We start from the raw sequence: 18,390 nt of genomic DNA on the forward strand, positions 1-18,390 counted from the left end.
AGCTCCAGAAAGCTTTTATTTGGAAAAACGAAAACTGGTACACTTATTGATCTTCCAGAGGTCAATTGTCAAATGTCAATTATCAATTGTCAATTTTTAGTACCGGTCATAGGGATCCGTTTTGGGTATGGAAACGGATAATTTATCGAATACTTTTCTGTCTAACTTTTAAGCATTTCTGACACTGTATTAATAAATTCTGGGATAGTTTTGTACTAAAAGGTATTTTTGCTTTAACTCAGAAGAATACGCAGTTTTCTAGAAAAATCGATTTGAAAAATTTTTCGTTTTTTGGTTTTTTGAGTTTAAAAAAATTTAGAAAAATTCTATTTAGGAAAACGAAAACTGCTACGTTTATTTCTCTTCCAGAGATGAATCGATTTTATCAATTGTGAATTTCTAGTACTGGTCATAGGCATCCGTCTTGGGTAGATCAAGGGATATTTTATCTTATAACTTATTGGTCTTTAAATTTTTAGACATTTTTGAGAGTAGAGTATTAAATTATGAGGTATTCTAGTACTAAAAGTTACTCTTGCTTTGAGTCGGCAAATACACCGTTTTTTTTTTATTTTTTTTTTATTTTTTTCAAATTCAACACACGAAAAATTTTAAAATGGATTTTTCCAGAAAACCGTGCATTCTACTGACTTAAAGCAGGAGTACCTGTTAGTACTAGAATACCTCACAACTTAATAATCTAGTGTCAAAAATACCTAAAAGGGAAAGACAAAAAAGATTCCTATGACTGGTACTAGAGATTCGCAATTGATGGAATCGATTTATCTCTGGAAAAAAAAGGCGGACAAGTTTTTGTCTTTCGAAATGGAAGCGTTCTGGATATATAAAAAACTAATTACAACGCGCCATCTGTAAAGAGCTTTAGCTCCCTTCACATCAAAGAAACATGAAACGTAAATCACGTTTCATGGAAATAAAACACTGCTAAACAAATAGACGTCCGGCCATTTATGCGACTCTCCGAAAATAAAAATGTTTTATGAGCATGAATCACACTCGTTTCATTGATAGGCGGACTTTAAGATTTGTTTAGCCGTGTTTTATTTTCATGAAACGTTGTTTTTTGTTATCAATATATTTTTGTTGCATAGCAATTTTATCCCGCCTTCTTACTTCCCACAATATACACACGCATGTAACAGGCGCTAAGTTGCCGCACTCAACTGGTTTTTCTGATATTGTAGGATTGTAGATATTGTCCTGATATTGTTTCCTATATTTAATAGCAAAATTTCCTAACACTAACAACACCAGAATAAATCGATTTTAAAATACAGCACCTATCTACTTGCAACTTTTTGCATTGTGTTCAGGATAACATCAGGAAAAGGTGTACAATACAAAAATGGGTGGAAATTGCATTTTAGTGCATAACATGCATCCAAAAGTGCATAAATCTGTCAAAATCAGTGTATTAAGGGCAAAATTTTGTTATTTGGGAGGTTTATGGAGTTACGAATACGCCAGCAGAACCGACCTCCGAATCACCTAGTGCCCAGAGTTGCTGCTAAGGCACGTCATCTGGAGTTTCGTGGGATATCGGCAATAAATTAAAGCAAACAGATTAATCGAGGGTTTTTGGGATGGCCAAACACGAATATGACATTACAACCGACCCTCGGTGCACCTGGTGCGCAGGGTGACTGATCTCGAATTTAGAGGGTTTTTGGAGGTCGATTCTGATGCCGTATTCATCTTCAGCAACCACAAAACTCCTCGAGTAATCTACTTGCATCACTTTAGTGTCTGAAAGCCTCAAAATTTAAGAATATGGAGTGTATATCAGTCACCCCGAGCACTAGGTAAAGATCTGTTCTAATGTGACATTCTTGTTCAGAAACCCCAAAAACCACCTGAGTAATCTGTCTGTATCAATTTACTGCCGAAATTGGTATATAAATATGGTATAGAAAATGCTTAACAAATAAAAAGGTACCATAAAATATCATTTTATTATAATACTAAAATACAGGGTGTCCTATTTAAGAAACCTCAGAAAATACTCATTCCAAGTTTCAACCAACCCCGTATACTAAAATTAAACATTTTGGTATGCTATTAATAACTGACAATAGTAGACTATATTAAATATCGTTTAAACATAAATTAATAGAAGTTTGGATATCAAATCACTAACAATATATATAGAGTGTGAATGTTCTAACAAAAAAACGTAATTATATTTTAAACTACCTCGTATAATATTTCAAAACACTATATTTTATTAAAAAAAAACATCGAGTAGAATCCAAAAATGTAAAAATATACAGGGTATTCCATTTAACAAAACATAAATTTGTGTCACCCTGTCAAAACGGGTAGCCCTGTATATTAGAAAATACTGTTAAATCATAGTCCTATCTGTGGTCCATGTTTTACCTAAATAACTTTTTTCGTATATCTTACGACAAACGAGTAATTGGACTTTGTCACACTAATGCCCCACCCTGTATACAAAATAACCATAAAACCATCCTGCCTCTTTGTAAATAGACTTATATTAAGATTCTTGAAACATGTGCAAAATGGCATGACTTAGAAAATCGTTGGCTTTTTCACGAATTTTCTTACAAATCTAGGACTCCTGCCGTCTTACAAGAACCATTTAACCTTCCTGCCGAGTACCGAAAAGGTATTGATTGTATTTAAGTATTATAACTTTTTAAAGGCAGGACTAAGAAAATCACGGAATCAGGGTGAAAATTTTCCGCAGAATTTTCCAAGTGACAAGTATACTTAAACATTAGGAGACGTCATGCCAATCTTTTTTTTGAGCATTTTGAAATAAATATGTTTAGTTTATTTAGTTGGCAGGACCTAGAAAATCATAAAAATTTCATTATTTTCCTTACATGTTTGTATACATATATACTCCGTTACCCCGTTTGCAACCCTCCTGCCCAAAAAATTTTCTTCATAAAATCGATAGTACCCTGTCTATCTACGGATATGGCAGGACTTAGAAATTCATCGCAAAACCCTATTTTTATTTTTTGGGAAAATCTCATTTTTACAGGAAAATGTCACAGGAAATTTGTGCATGTTTCCACAGATTGTAAGTACATCGTCTACCCTTCCAGTATTGCAAAAGGCAGGACTTAGAAAATCGTGGCTGAACTTCTGTATAATATCTCCCAGTCTAATTAGTAAATAGTAAGTTTTAGCAAATATGTGTTATAGCCAAATGGCAGATAATTTAATATTTAGTTAGAATAATTTATTTTAAGTTTAATTTATAAAAACGTATTTACAAAAAAAAACGTGATATTTATCGGGTTTTACTTCGTTGAATGAGTATAACATTTGACTTTATTGGTTTTTATTTTGAATTTTTTTAATTATAAAATAAAAGTTAATTGTATATTATTCCAACAAAAATAAATTCGGCTGCATTCTTCTTAGAAAATTAAAAGGTAAAATGTGTCTTCTTCCGATTCTTCTCACATCATTACATCTGGAAGTCGATCTACGATATAATTACCGGTTTTTAAATTTGTTATTCAAGCATGCACCTCTTCTGGAAAATATTTTCTTGGCGCATCTTTATCAAATCCATTTTCTTTGCTTCACTTATTAGAAAGGTACTTTTATATAACTTTGGTAAATTGCCCGGAGTTGGTAAGTCTATGATTGCTTTTTGGGATGAAATTCGTTTTAGCCTTTTAGGGCGTAGAGTAGGAGCTTTTTTGTAATTCAAACCAATATCTTCTGATATTTTTATTACAATTACCGTTTTCCGCTATTGTCTTCTTTAGAATATCATCCAGTAGAATCACTGTTAGCTACAGCATTTATTATATCATCTTAGAATAGACACAGCGTTTTTTAAAAAACTTTTGACACACTGGAATTCATTCATGGTAAGCTAGTGGAAAGAAACATTTCTTACTAAATGTTCGTTCCATTCTTTGGGAAGTTTTAAGAACAAGTCTAGTCCTAATTAGTTTGACAGTTATATTGTACAAAATAAAAATTTTTCTAGACTAGACTACTACTACTAGACTCCAGTAGTTTCTACAGAGTTTCAATAGTCTTCGGACAACTTTTCAGTACACTTAAATTTAAATTTACTAGATACAATTGATTTGCTGTGGTACCTTGGAAGTTCTGGGTTTGTTTTTCATTATAAATATGGGCCCCATTCTAACCGCTTTTTTGTTTTCGTAATATTCAATTGTCAATTTACGCCATATTTTACTGGGTTTTCGTAGGAAAAAAGTGTGCTGAAATTTAATAAACTATCATAGTAAAAAATTCTTTATCGGATTTTCGCATGAATATATTTTGTCAAAATGAACAATTTTGTAATCTTCATCTTCGACAAAATTAATTATCAGTTTTTAGCTTAGAAATATTTCTAATAAAATTAGTAATTTTACACAGGAAAAAGAAGATAAATGATTCTACCGGATTCTCATATTATAAATATGTTTACAACAAAGTATTTTTATCACTAAAGTTATATACAGAGTGGGCCAAATAAAAGGAGCCACCCCGATATTTGGCAGCATTTATTAGATTTTAAGAAAATAAAAAAACAGGTCAATTTTTGATCTAAGGGGGACACATTTTTACGGTACAAACATCTGTCATTTGTCAACTCCCTCCCTTCCACTTCCCCCACCCCTTATTTTTAAATAGGGAATAGGGGTCGTGTGCTAGCTCATTTGAAAGGTTATTCAATTCTCTATTCAGTAATATCAACATTGACATAAAAATTTATACAGGGTGTCCAAGAAATATTATTTTAAATTAAATTAATTTAAACAAAAAGAAGAATGTATGTAATTTATTTAACTCAAAATACATTCTACTGCTGATAAAAAACAGACAAAAATGTTTATTTGATAAATAAACACTGTTTGTTGCTTAAATTCAATATTCAACCTACCAAGAGGCAGATGGGTGGAAGCTTGAACATTAAAATTAAGCAAAAAGAAGTGTCTATTTATCAAAAAACATTTTTTTTCTGTTTTCTGTCAGCAGTAGAATGTGTTCTGAGTAAAATAAATTACATACGTTCTTCTTTTTGTGTCAATTAATTTAATCCAAAATAATTTTTCTTGGACACCCTGTATACATTTTTAAGTCGACGTTGATATTACTGAATAGAGAATTGAATAACCTTTCAAATGAGCTGGCACACGATCCCTATTCCATATTTAAAAATAAGGGGTGGGGGAAGTGGAAGGGAGGGAGTTGACAAATGACAGGTGTTTGTATCGTAAAAATGTGTCCCCCTTAGATCAAAAATTGACCTGTTTTTTTATTTTCTTAAAATCTAATAAATACTGAAAAATATCGGGGTGGCTCCTTTTATTTGGCCCACTCTGTATATCGGGTTGGTGTTATTTAAAAATATGAGTTAACGGTTTTTATCATGTTTGGTTTTTATTAGTTATTGTGCTTAAAAATGTCAATAATAAATAATAACATTTACCAGTGGTAGGAGACGTGTTTTTACAACAGCAGAAATAAAAATACCGGATTTCATAATTTTGGTATTTATCGGGTTTTCGCTCGAACCCCTCGATATATCTGAATTGCTGATATAAATGAGTCAAATTATAGGCTATTGATTATGTACTATAGAAAGGAACTACAACGTTAACGGGGTTTTATTATTTCATATGGTCAATGAATCTCTATATATGAAAAAACCGCGGAGTGCTACCATTTAAAGGGGTGCGTTTTTGAGAAAGGGGTGAATTAGTCCCTGGGCACAGGTTACATTAGGGAGAGTTCTATGAACTTTTGGTACAAACACGTCTACATAAAAATTGTTCCTGGTTAAATTTCCTATCTAAATATAACTTTTTAAAGTCAAGGATACTTTTTTTTACAAAAATATATTAAAAAGAAAAAGCACAAAGAAACCCAAAAGAAAGAAATTTTGTTTTTTGTCCCATAACTTTTGTCCGCGGAGATATAGGTATAGACATTGCTTCACAGAAAAAAAAAATACATATTTTCTCTTTAAAATGGTTTTTAGTAGAGGCCATTAGGATTTACAGTTTTCGAAATATGATTTTTCAAAGTTTGTCACTCACGGCAATTTTGGGCAATTTTCCTTGTTATTTCGCAAATATTGTTCTGTAACTTTTTTCTACGAAACTTTAGGCATATGCAATGCTACATGTAAGAGGAATAGAAATCAATTACCTTTAAAATGTTAAAAAAAAAAAAAACTTCAGTATGGTTCTTTAAAATGTTCTACCGTATAATGTTGTACGACTTCTTTTAAAGAGGTTATCTTTTTCAAGATTTTATACTTTTAGCGAGTTTTTATATTTTTTACGATTATTTTTTAAATTTCCCATTATAACCTTTTTTTCTACATTTAAGTATATATTATAATAAAAAAGATAGCTTATTCTGTTTACTTTAAAATGGTGTTAAATAAAAAATTCTAGGATTATTTTTGAATAAGATATGGTTTTTCAAAATGTAATAAGTACTTGCATCGATTTTTGATTTTAGGATTATTTTTTAAATTTCTCATTACAACTTTTTTATGTGATTGTGTGTTATGATTGAATCTTATTTTTTATACGTACCTAATACTTTGGATCCACTTGACTCGGCCGGGCAAACTTCAAAGTATGGATTAATTCCAATATTTACTGTCAAAGCTCCTGCACCACAAGCTTTGCTTGAAAGAATAGCATGTAAATGTACCAAAGGATCTACAAAAAACTGCGGTTGTAGGAAGATAGGAATTAGTTGTTCAATATTCTGCGAAGGGTGCATGTGCATGGGTACTAATTGTGGAAACTCTAAGATAACTGAGGTGTCAGAGGAAGATGTTGAAGCTAATGCTAACGAAGAGATGGAATTTGGTTTTGAAAATTTTTTAAATGTCAACGTTTCAATAATTTTAACTAAAGTGATGTTTTCTAAGACTAATGTTTATGTAATTTTTGTAAAAGAAATAATTTTAAATAATACAGGTAAAAAAATATCAAAGAATCACTCGGTTTCCATTTTTTAAATATAGATGATACACCATTTTAAAGAAAAGAAAATAAGCCCTCTTTATTGAGCAATATATAGTATATTCACTTACAAGAAAAAAATTATAATGAAAAATTTAAAAAATAATCCTAAAATCAAAACTCGTTGCAAGTACTTATTACATTTTGAAAAATAATATCTTATTCAAAAATAATCCTAAAATTTTTTGTAATACACCATTTTAAAGTAAACAAAATAAGCTTTTTTTATTATAAAATATAATATATACCTAAATGTAGAAGAAAAAAAGTTATAATGAGAAATTTCAAAAATAATCGTAAAAAATGTAAAAAATAATATTTTTTATATTAGGTATTATATAATATATAATATAATATTATATTATATATACTATATATAATATAATATTATATAATATATAATATATTATATAATAACATTATTTTATTTTTATATTATATTACAAACAATCGTTAAAAGTATAAAACCTTGAAAACCCATAATCGCTTTCGAAAAGAAAAAGTCGTACAACGTTATACAGTAGACCATTTTAAAGGTAATTCATTTCTGTTCCTATTACGTGTACCATTGCATATACCCAAAGTTACGTAGAAAAAAGTTACAGAACAATATTTGTGAAATAACAAGGAAAATTGCCCAAAATTGCTGTGAGTGGCGAACTTTGAAAAATCATAATTCAAAAACTATAAATCCTAATGACCTCCACTAAACAACATTTTAAAGAAGAAATATGTAGGTTTTTTTTCTGTAAAGCAATGTCTATACCTGTATCCTCGTGTACAAAAGTTATGGGACAAAAAACAAAATTTCTTTCTTTTGGGTTTCTTTGTGCTTTTTCTTTTGAATATATTTTTGTAAAAAAAAGTATCATTGACTTTAAAAAGTGATATGTAGATAGGAAATTTAACTAGGAACAATTTTTATGTTGACGTGTTTGTACCAAAAGTTCATAGATCTCTCCCTAATGTAACCTGTGTCCAGGGACTAATTCACCCATTTCTCAAAAACGCACCCCTTTAAATGGTAGCACTCCGCGGTTTTTTCATATATAGAGATTCATTGACCATATGAAATAATAAAACCCCGTTAACGTTGTAGTTCCTTTTAGCTATCTTATTTTGAATATAATCAATAGCCTATTAAATAAATTATTAGAAGATTTTTTTACAAAGCAACAACATTTTTGTTTAATCTAGTAGTATTTTGTATTTTGACAACGACACCCGACTTGGGCGTCGAAACGTTAATACAATTATTTTTTCAATTTAATTGTTGCTTAGTTCCCATCTAAACAGTTAATTATAAAAATGCCACAAGGAAATAGCTGCAGAACAACATTTATACACTATTTCGTACACCTAATACATTACATACATGTCATTAATACACCTAACACCTAATGTATTAAGTCATTAAATGAAGAATTTGACAGGCAGCCTGTGGAGTTATTTGAGACAGTAACAGCAATGGTCACCAAAATAACAAACGAGGAAGTGGCTCAAACGCTTCAGAAAATAAAGAAAGGAAAAGCAGTCGGACCAGATGATATTCCTGGTGAAGTATGTAGAGCAATGCCAGACGAATGGAGAAGCAGTATATTAGTAGCTGTTTACAAAAACAAGGGAAATATACAACAGTGTACAAATTACAGGGCTATAAAACTACTTAGCCGCACCATGAAAATATGGGAGAGAGTAATTGATAGATAGGTCTGGATCCCGCGTATGAAAAAAAAGTTGATTAATAGCAAGCTGAAAATTTGTTAATAGCTTAAGGGTGTCTAGTCGGACAAACTTTGAAATATGGGAACATTGGAACAGGGGAAGTTTTAATTGTGGAACAGGTTAAAAATTTGGAACGGTCAGACCACGAAAACGGCACATGTGTTTTGTCCGACAGAACAGATTTAAACTCTCCGAACAGAGATTAAACTGTCATGCAAAAATCAGACTGTTATTTATCACCAAATGGGCGTTTTAATGAGTGAACATGTAGAATATGTCAAATGACAGGAATTATGACAGGTGATAAATAGCAGTCTGATTTTTGCATGGGAGTTTACTCTCGGTTCGGAGAGTTTAAGTCTATTCTGTCGGACAAAATAAATGTGCCGTTTTCGTAGTCTGACCGTTCCTTATTTTTAACCCGTTCCACAATTAAAACTGCCCCTGTTCCAGTGTTCCCATATATCAAAGTTTATCCGACTAGTCACCCTTAAGCTCTTAACAAATTTTCAGCTTGCTATTAATCAACTTTTTTTTCATACGCGGGATCCAGACCTAAGACGGATACGTGAAGAAACCGAAATCTCCGATAATCAATTTGGCTCTATGCTGGGCAAATCAACAATAGATGCAATTTTCATTATAAGGCAACTGACAACTTGACACTTGACAGTAAAATGTCACTTTTCCATATAATTTGCCGGTCTTCACCTTAAGTATTGTTCGGAAGCTATTTCCTTGTGGCATTTTTATAATTAACTATAAAATAAAAAATTCCATTTTTATTCAGTTGCAATGCGAAGGCAAAACCGTCTTATTTTTCACTTAGAACAGGTAGCCCAAACCAGCACTCTAAAGGCAAGCGTCCACAGGTCCGCATCGTCCGCATCGGACGCATTATACGCATCGGATTAATTTTTCATACTGCGTCCACTGTATCGGCAGCGATCGGATTGCCGATGCCACTACCTGCTAGGGTAGAAATATTACTAAGGTAGACTTTACAATTGGTTGTTTATTTAATTTAATAATTAATTTATGCATATTAACTACATTTATTGGTATGGTAAAATAATATGATAATTTAATGTAGGTATCTGTTTTAGTAATAAAAAATCCGCAAAAACGTAAAATATATAGTTCGTTTTTGAATATCTACAAAACGAAACATGCTAGATACATACAACTTGATATCAAAAGAAAGCCTGCAATATTTGCTACAAAATGCAATACTAACATACAGGGTGTACCATTTAAAAAAATGGAAAAAAATTGTATTTGCAAATACTGATCACATTGTATATTATATTGATATACCTATGTCAAAGATAATAAATGACACTATACTGGTAAAACTCTCATGTCGACGGCGGAAAGGCAGGACCTCGTAACTGAAAAATTTGTATAAAATGAGTTACTTCGGTTTTCGCTTCAGAATAGGTGTATCGGCACCTATTAAACAGCGATTACAGCTGGGAAAAATTTCGGGATGTCTTCCAGAAGGCTTTCCAAACTGTAACCGCTGTTTAATAGGTGCTGATACGCAAGCGAATACCGAAGTAACTCATTTTATACAAATTTTTCAGTTACTATCTTTCCGCCGTGGATATGTCATTTGAAATATTACGAAAATTATTTTAGACCTATAAAACCTTACCCAAATTCTACATGGTTTTAAAAAATACAAAATTATTTGCAAACATTTTTTATCGGCATAGTAATATTACAGCTAAAAGCTGTAGTTAAAATTATCTCGGTAGACCGCAAGCTATAGCAGAAACACGACGGAAGACCGCAAAATAGCACCCATTTTTCTAACTAATTATACATTTGAATATAAAGGAATACACAAAGCTGTTACAATTTGATTTAAATGAAAAATAGTAACTACATCAGTAAAAGTTTGTTTAAAGATTAATTTATTAAAGTTGCCTTTCTGAAATCGGTAAAATACTTTCTATGGTTTTCAACTATTTGTAACACACTTTGCTTGCTGTTTCATCTTTTGCGAGGGAAAATGAAATGTCATAAATTTTACACTTCTCTCAGTAACATCATTAACAAGTCTAATATTTTTTAAAAAGTTCATTGCTGTAAGATAGAAAAATTTGTTTGTTTTTTTAACGAGAATAATTTTCATAGTTAGATCCTCAAGATATCTTGAAAAATACCAATGAACATGAAAAATGAGTAATATTTATAATATTTTCCCCATAATCAACTTACCATGGCCTGTAATATGTCTTTCTGAATATACCTATGTATAAAATAAAAGTTGTAAGTAAGTTTACTTGTTTCATTACGGCCAAAACGATCGTCAAATGCAAATAGCCGTAGATTAGCTCCAACTGGTCAAATCGAAATTCCGAACATAGCGCGTGGGGTGCATCCACTGATCGTCATTCCGAATGATTCATCGGCACGCATCGCAAAAGTTACCTCTCGAAGCAACCCTTCGGCATTGCCGATGATGCGATCCGTACGATGCGGATCAGTGGACGCAGTTACATAAATTTTTGTACAAGGCAAACTAAAATCCGTTGCGTACGATGCGTCCGATGCGTACGATGCGGGTCTGTGGACGCTTGCCTTTAATCGACGATTTTCGACTCTATTTGGGATCAGCATCAGAGAGGCGTAGGTTTCCTGCTCTCTGCCTGAAGTGACAAAACTACGAAAGCTTATCCCCGCATTGTAACTGAATAAAAATGGAATTTTTTATTTTATTTTTATATTGGTCTTTAATCCTTTGAGTAAGTAGGTTCATTTTCCGTTGGAATTTACCGGCTGAACAGACGGGGTCGTGAATTGTAAGTTTTTGAATTAACTCTTGTCTTCTTCGCTTCAGCATCCATCTGGCTTGCAATTTTTAGAAGCCATGGAGGTGTTACCAGAGAAATGGACCAATAAGTTTTCAATTGAAAATCTTTTAGAGTAATATTTTTAATATTTTTCAATATTATTAATGTTTCTGTTAGGTTGAAAACTTTGCCTTTCAGTTGACAGATGACGCTAGACGTCAGTTGCAATGCGGTGATAAGCTTTCGTAGTTTTGTCACTTCGGGCAGAGAGCAGCAAACCTACGCCTCTCTGATGATGACTCCAATTAGAGTCGAAAATCGTCTATTTAGAGTGCTGGTTTGCGCTCCCTGTTCTAAGTGAAAAATAAGACGGTTTTGCCTTCGCATTGCAAATGAATAAGAATGGAATTTTTTAATTTATTTTTATATTTGTCTTTACTCATTTGAGTAACTAGGTCCATTTTCCGTTGGAATTTACACCCGTGTTGAGCTGCCCCCCCCACTTGCAAAAATTAAAAATCAAATAGCCCTGATTTATGAGCTATTTATGAGCTTTCATATTCTGCAAACTAAAAATTTTGAGCTCGTTCCACTGAGCAGGAATTTAATACTTTAGTGGGGGGGGCTGACTCAGCCCCCCCACTACTTAAAAATAGGAATATTGAATCGGTTTTTGCGGCAGAATTACGAGCTATTTATGAGCACTTGAAATTATATAGTTTCGATTTTTGAGCTCATCCCCTTCACCCCCAAACAATCCTTTAATTGATTTAACTTAAGAGAAAAATGCTGAGAACATTTAAAATATATCGTATTGCGGATATAATTCCTATAGCTTATATACTCTAAGAATAAACTATTAAATCACGTGCATTTCGATTATTGAGCTACTACCCCTTCGCAAGAAAACCACCCTGTCTTCCCGGCTTAAGAGAAAGTTGTACTTAAATGCATTAAATTAATTATTTGGTGACTACATATCACTTAATAATTTACAAGCTTCCAAATTACGCGCATTTAGATCAGTAAATTGCAATTTATTTTGTATAGTGCAGTCACTGAAGGTAAAAATCAACGATTACCTTCAATTTCGGTGAACCTTCATCGATTTTCACGAAAATTGGTCAGTGGTTAGAGGATACCTCAAGAAACAAAGGTGACATGGTACCACCTTGCGCCTTTACCCTGAGGGTGGATACCGCCCCTTCTCGGGGGTGAAAATTATTTTATAAAAAATAACTGCACAAATCTATAACAGAACAAATTATAAGGAAAATTTATTATTTAAAGTTATTAACACAAGGCAATACTTTTTAAGTTATTAAAGATTAAAAATTTTAATTATTCGTGAAAAAAATGCATGTTTTGAAGCGGTTTTTCGTAAATCACTGAAAAACTATAAGTTTTTACAAAAAAGTTAATACTAATTTAATTCGTATAGCTTATATTCTAAGAATAAACTCTTAAATCACGATTATTGAGCTACAACCCCTTCACAAGAAAACCATCCCATATTCCCGGCTTAAGAGAGAGTTGTACTTAAAATAATTTAAATTAATTATTTGGCGACTAGATATCGTTTAATAATTTATGAACTCGCAAAATATACACATCTCAATTATTGAATTGCCAGTTTCTTTCTATAGTGCAGTCACTGAAGGTAAAAAATCAACTATGACCTTCAATTTCGGTAAATCTCCATTCATTTTCACGAAAATTGGTGAGCGGATTTTGATGCTATCAACTTTTTCTGGAGCTCATTTTTCATAGGTATTTCTAAGTACTTTGACAAGTATTTAGTACCTAAGTGTTATAAAATGCATATCTTTTCCGTTATTTAAGCTTGAATCCTTAGATTTGAACAGTCACAAAAAAATATACATTTAATTACCAATAACTTACTTTAAATTGACATTAAAGGGTTTTTCAAGTAAGCAATTTATTATATTTTTTATTAGCTTCAATTTTAGTGATGAAAACTTTTTTGTAAAAACTTAAAGTTTTTGAGTTATTTATGAAAAATCGGTTTATAGCATGCATTTTCTTTCACAAAAATTAAAATATTTGATCTTTAATAACTCAAAAAGTATTGATTTATTAATAACATTATATAACAAATTTTGCTTACAATTTGTCCTTCTCTCGATTTGTGGGGTTATTTTTAATAAAGTAATTTTCACCTCCGAGAAGGGGTGACATATACCCCAGGCTAAGACCGCAAGTTGTTGTCAATTCGTGAAAATGAATGGAGATTTACCGAAATCGAAGGTCATAGTTGATTTTTACCTTCGGTGACTGCACTATCGAAGGAAAATGGCAATTTAATAATTGAAATGCGTATATTTTGCGAGCTCATAAATTATTAAACGATATGTAGTCGCCAAATAATTAATTTAAATTATTTTTAAGTACAACTCTCTCTTAAGGTGAAACAGTAGCGATCAACAGGTAGCGAAAACGCGTTCCAAGATTGCGGCTGTAATTTTGAAAATTTTTTCGAGATATTTGGCACACGTATTCGTAATATAATAAAGAATGGCCGTACAGAGCCCAATTTGAAAAATATATTAATATGTGGAAATTACTCTGTAATTAAATACAATATTAAAAAAACGAGCCTGTACCGCCATTAAGAAGAACAAAAAAATACACTTTCTTCAAATAAACTTTTTTATCTGATGCCTAGATTTTGTGTCATTTTGGAACTACTAATGAAATAAAAAATTTTAGTAGTTCCAAAATGACACAAAATCTAGGCATCGTTTAAAAATTTATTTGAAGAAAGTGTATTTTTTTGTTCTTCTTAATGGCGGTACAGGCTCATTTTTTTAATAATGTATTTAATTACAGAGTAATTTCCACATATAAATATATTTTTCAAATTGGGCTCTGTACCGCCATTCTTTATTATATTACGAATACGTGTGCCAAATATCTCGAAAAAATATTCAAAATTACAGCCGCAATCTTGGAACGCGTTTTTGCTACCTGTTGATCGCTACTGTTTCCTCTTAAGCCGGGAATATGGGATGGTTTTCTTGGGAAGGGGTTGTAGCTCTTTAATCGAAAGGCGCGTGATTTAAGAGTTTATTCTTAGAATATAAGCTATACTAATTAAACTACTATTAACTTTTTTGTAAAAACTTACAGTTTTTCAGTGATTTACGAAAAACCGCTTCAAAACATGCATTTTTTTTTTCACGAATAATTAAAATCTTTGATCTTTAATAACTTAAAAAGTATTGACTTATTTTAATAACTTTATATAATAAATTTTGCTTTTAATTTGTTCTTTTATTGATTTGTGCAGTTATTTTTTATAAAATAATTTTCACCCCCGAGAAGGGGCGGTATCCACCCTCAGGGTAAAGGCGCAAGGTGGTACCATGTCACCTTTGTTTCTTGACGTATCCTCTAACAACTGACCAATTTTCGTGAAAATCGATGAAGGTTCACCGAAATTGAAGGTAATCGTTGATTTTTACCATCAGTGACTGCACTATACAAAATAAATTGCAATTTACTGATCTAAATGCGCGTAATTTGGAATCTTATAAATTATTAAATGATGTGTAGTCGCCACATAATTAATTTAATGCATTTGAAGTACAACTTTCTCTTAAGCCGGAAAGATAGGGTGGTTTTCTTGCGAAGGGGTTGTAGCTCAATAATCGAAATGCACGTGATTTAATAGTTTATTCTTAGAGTATATAAGCTATAGGAATTATATCCGCAATACGATATATTTTAAGTTTTCTCAGCATTTTTCTCTTAAGTTAAATCAATTAAAGGGTTGTTTGGGGGTGAAGGGGATGAGCTCAAAAATCGAAACTATATAATTTCAAGAGCTCATAAATAGCTCGTAATTCTGCCGCAAAAACCGATTTAATATTCCTATTTTTAAGTAGTGGGGGCGCGATTTAATATTCCTATTTTTAAGTAGTGGGGGGGCTGCCCCCCCCACTAAAGTATTAAATTCCTGCTCAGTGAAACGAGCTCAAAATTTTTAGTTTGCTGAATATGAAAGCTCATAAATAGCTCATAAATCAGGGCTGTTTGTTTTTTTATTTTTGCAAGTGGGGGGGGGCAGCTCAACACGGGTGGAATTTACCAGCTGAACAGACGGGGTCGTGAATTGTAAATTTTTGAATTCCCTCTTGTCTTCTTCGCTTCAGCATCCATCTGGCTTGCAATTTTTAGAAGCCATGGAGATCTTACCAGGGAAATGGACTAATAAGTTTTCAATTAAAAATCTTTTAGTAATATTTGTAATATTTTTCAATATTATTCAATATTATTAATGTTTCTATTAGTTTGAAAACTTTGCCTTTATAATAAACTATTTTGATTGGGAAATAAGCCACAATTAAATTGAAAACTAATTTTATTAACGTTTCGACGCCCAAATCGGATGTCGTTGTCAAAATACAAAATATTACTAAATTAAACAAAAATGTTGTTGCTTAGCAAAAAATTTTTCTAATAATTTTTAGAAAAATAATTATTAGAAGAATTTTTATTAATAGGTATTAGACGAATAATTATTAGAAGAATTTTTTACTAAGCAACAATATTTTTGTTTAATTTAGTAATATTTTGAATTTTGACAACGACATCCGATTTGGGCGTCGAAACGTTAATAAAATTAGTTTTTCAATTTAATTGTGGCGTATTTCCCAATCAAAATAGTTTATTCACCTTTAGTATTTAAAACTAATTAGCGATCTTAGTTTACGTTAAAGAAAAAAATTGACGGTTAATTTTTTTGCATATTTTGTCAACAAATTTATCAGAAGCAGATTTTAGATACCTGTATCAAAGAGGATCATGGAAAAATTTCATTAGTTCCCTGTAATACTGGGGCCACAGTAACGTCTAATTCCTTTAATTAACGCGTTATTTGACTAACGCGTTAGGTGTAGCCATGACTTACCGCGCTAATTTGTTAATGCCATTATTAATGCCGTTAAACGTTAGGCGATAGATCGGGTAGATAGATCTTTCGAGACTTCAAAGGAGTTACTCCGTTACTTATAACGTTGTTGTGGCTACACTTGCACTGTTTCAACAAGTTCTAGCTTGCAGCGCAGCAGAGTGATGTGTTTTGTGAAATAGGTACATACTATTCTACGAAAATAGAGTGGAGTAATGAGAAAATAATTGAATTCTTAACAGTTTTTTAAACAGAACCTTGTTTATGGGATCCCCGACAAAAATCCCTAAAAATCTTGGTGTTTGTTCATGGTGACGCTTGGCGTCAAATTGTGCAATTATTATCTTTTTCAGCGACGGTAGAAGATTTGAAAAAGAAAAAAGACACACTTATGGGATACTATAGGACCCATTTAAATAAACATAAAAAATCGTTAAAATCTGGCATGGGAACGTTTAAGGTATATAAAACAAGCTGGTTTGCATTTTATGTCATTACCGTGTTCGTTTTCAGTGCAGTTTTATCATCCACCATCTTCTTTTGAGTCTTGGTTTTGGCTTGATCCGTTTATAAAATAATAAATTCATAAAATAATTAGCATTCATAAAATATAACAGCGTAGCAGCTTCGACTTCCATCTTGAAATTATTGGATTTAAAACGCGTTTTCTGCTGACTACGCGCTAAAATAAGTGTGGCCAGCTTTGTTGTGTTAATTAATGCGATAATGGACGTTAGACGTTAACGTTACTGTGGCCCCAGCATAACGAAAAGCTCTATTATTTTATCAGTATATCACCAAAATAGAACATTTTAAAACGAACCGATTTCACTTATTTACGGTCGAGCAATTAAAATCATTGAGTAAATTACTCGTAACAAGATACAATTTGCGGAATATGAACAAAACACAGTAATAAATAGTAATATAATCCTAATCCAATGTAACAATATCATGATATTTTCAACTAATTATTTGTTATTCCGCTTCATTAACGGATATCAAATAGATTGATATAAAATGGCATTTTCTTTTCTTTTTTAGCTCTGCTTTTGCTCTACGATGTGACGAATAAAACGAGCTTTGATAATATACGAGCTTGGTTAGGCGAAATACGAGAATACGCACAAGATGATGTCGTTATTATGTTATTAGGTAAGTAAAGAGATATAGGTGTATTGATTGAAATAGTTTCAAAAAAGCGTTCCTAAAACCAATATACAGCACACTAGAAAATGTTGGTTATGGTCGTAGGGGCAAAATGTCACCTGTCAAAATGTTCAATGGGTTTGAAATGTATTGATTTTTTTGTTCAAATCCTGAAAAAAGTACTAAATATAGTTAAAAATTTTAAACGCTGCATGAAAGATTACGTTATTTATGAGGGCCGGAAGTCCCTGAAAACTTCTATAATGTTTATGTTAATAAGTTCCAGTGGTGAAAATAAAAGAGAAAATTTAGTGCGATCTTTCATTCTGCGTTTAAATTTTTCAAAAATACTTATTAGTTTTCTCAGTATTCGAAAAAAATGAATACATTTAAAACACATTGAAAATTTTGAAAGACGACATTTGGCCCCTTTCCCCTTAATAATAGATAATCATAAAGATATACCAAGGCATTTAGCACTAACTTACTTTGCTTTATCGTGTCCGGACATGTCATTTATAAAATTTCGGCCCAGTATCGGGCTACGTCGGTTCCATGTTCGTTGGCTGGCTAGCCACAAATCTGCGAGGGTACACCGATAAGGACAGTTTCTGCATGTAAAAAGATGTTCCATATTCTGCGTTTCTCCACAGTCACAGTTCACATCATCCTGGTCTATTTTCCCCCATTTTGCCATGTTTAATTTCACTGGAGCGACCCCCGTTCTTATCTTATTCATAGTTTTCCAAGTTTTAAAGTCTAAAGA

General features: G+C 31.9%; 1 protein-coding gene across 4 annotated transcripts in view; it reads left to right on the forward strand.

Moving 5' to 3' along the window:
• LOC114330512 (ras-related protein Rab-37-like) overlaps window positions 1–18,390 on the forward strand; it is a 489,416-nt gene that overhangs the window by 414,978 nt on the left and 56,048 nt on the right. For all 4 annotated transcript variants that reach the window (XM_050643008.1, XM_050643010.1, XM_028279856.2 and 1 more), the window contains one exon: window positions 17,520–17,630. In XM_050643008.1, the coding sequence (XP_050498965.1) occupies window positions 17,520–17,630 (111 nt within the window). The remainder of the gene's footprint in view (window positions 1–17,519; window positions 17,631–18,390) is intronic.

Source organism: Diabrotica virgifera, chromosome 2 (assembly GCF_917563875.1).
Source record: "Diabrotica virgifera virgifera chromosome 2, PGI_DIABVI_V3a".
Lineage (NCBI taxonomy): Eukaryota > Metazoa > Arthropoda > Insecta > Coleoptera > Chrysomelidae > Diabrotica > Diabrotica virgifera.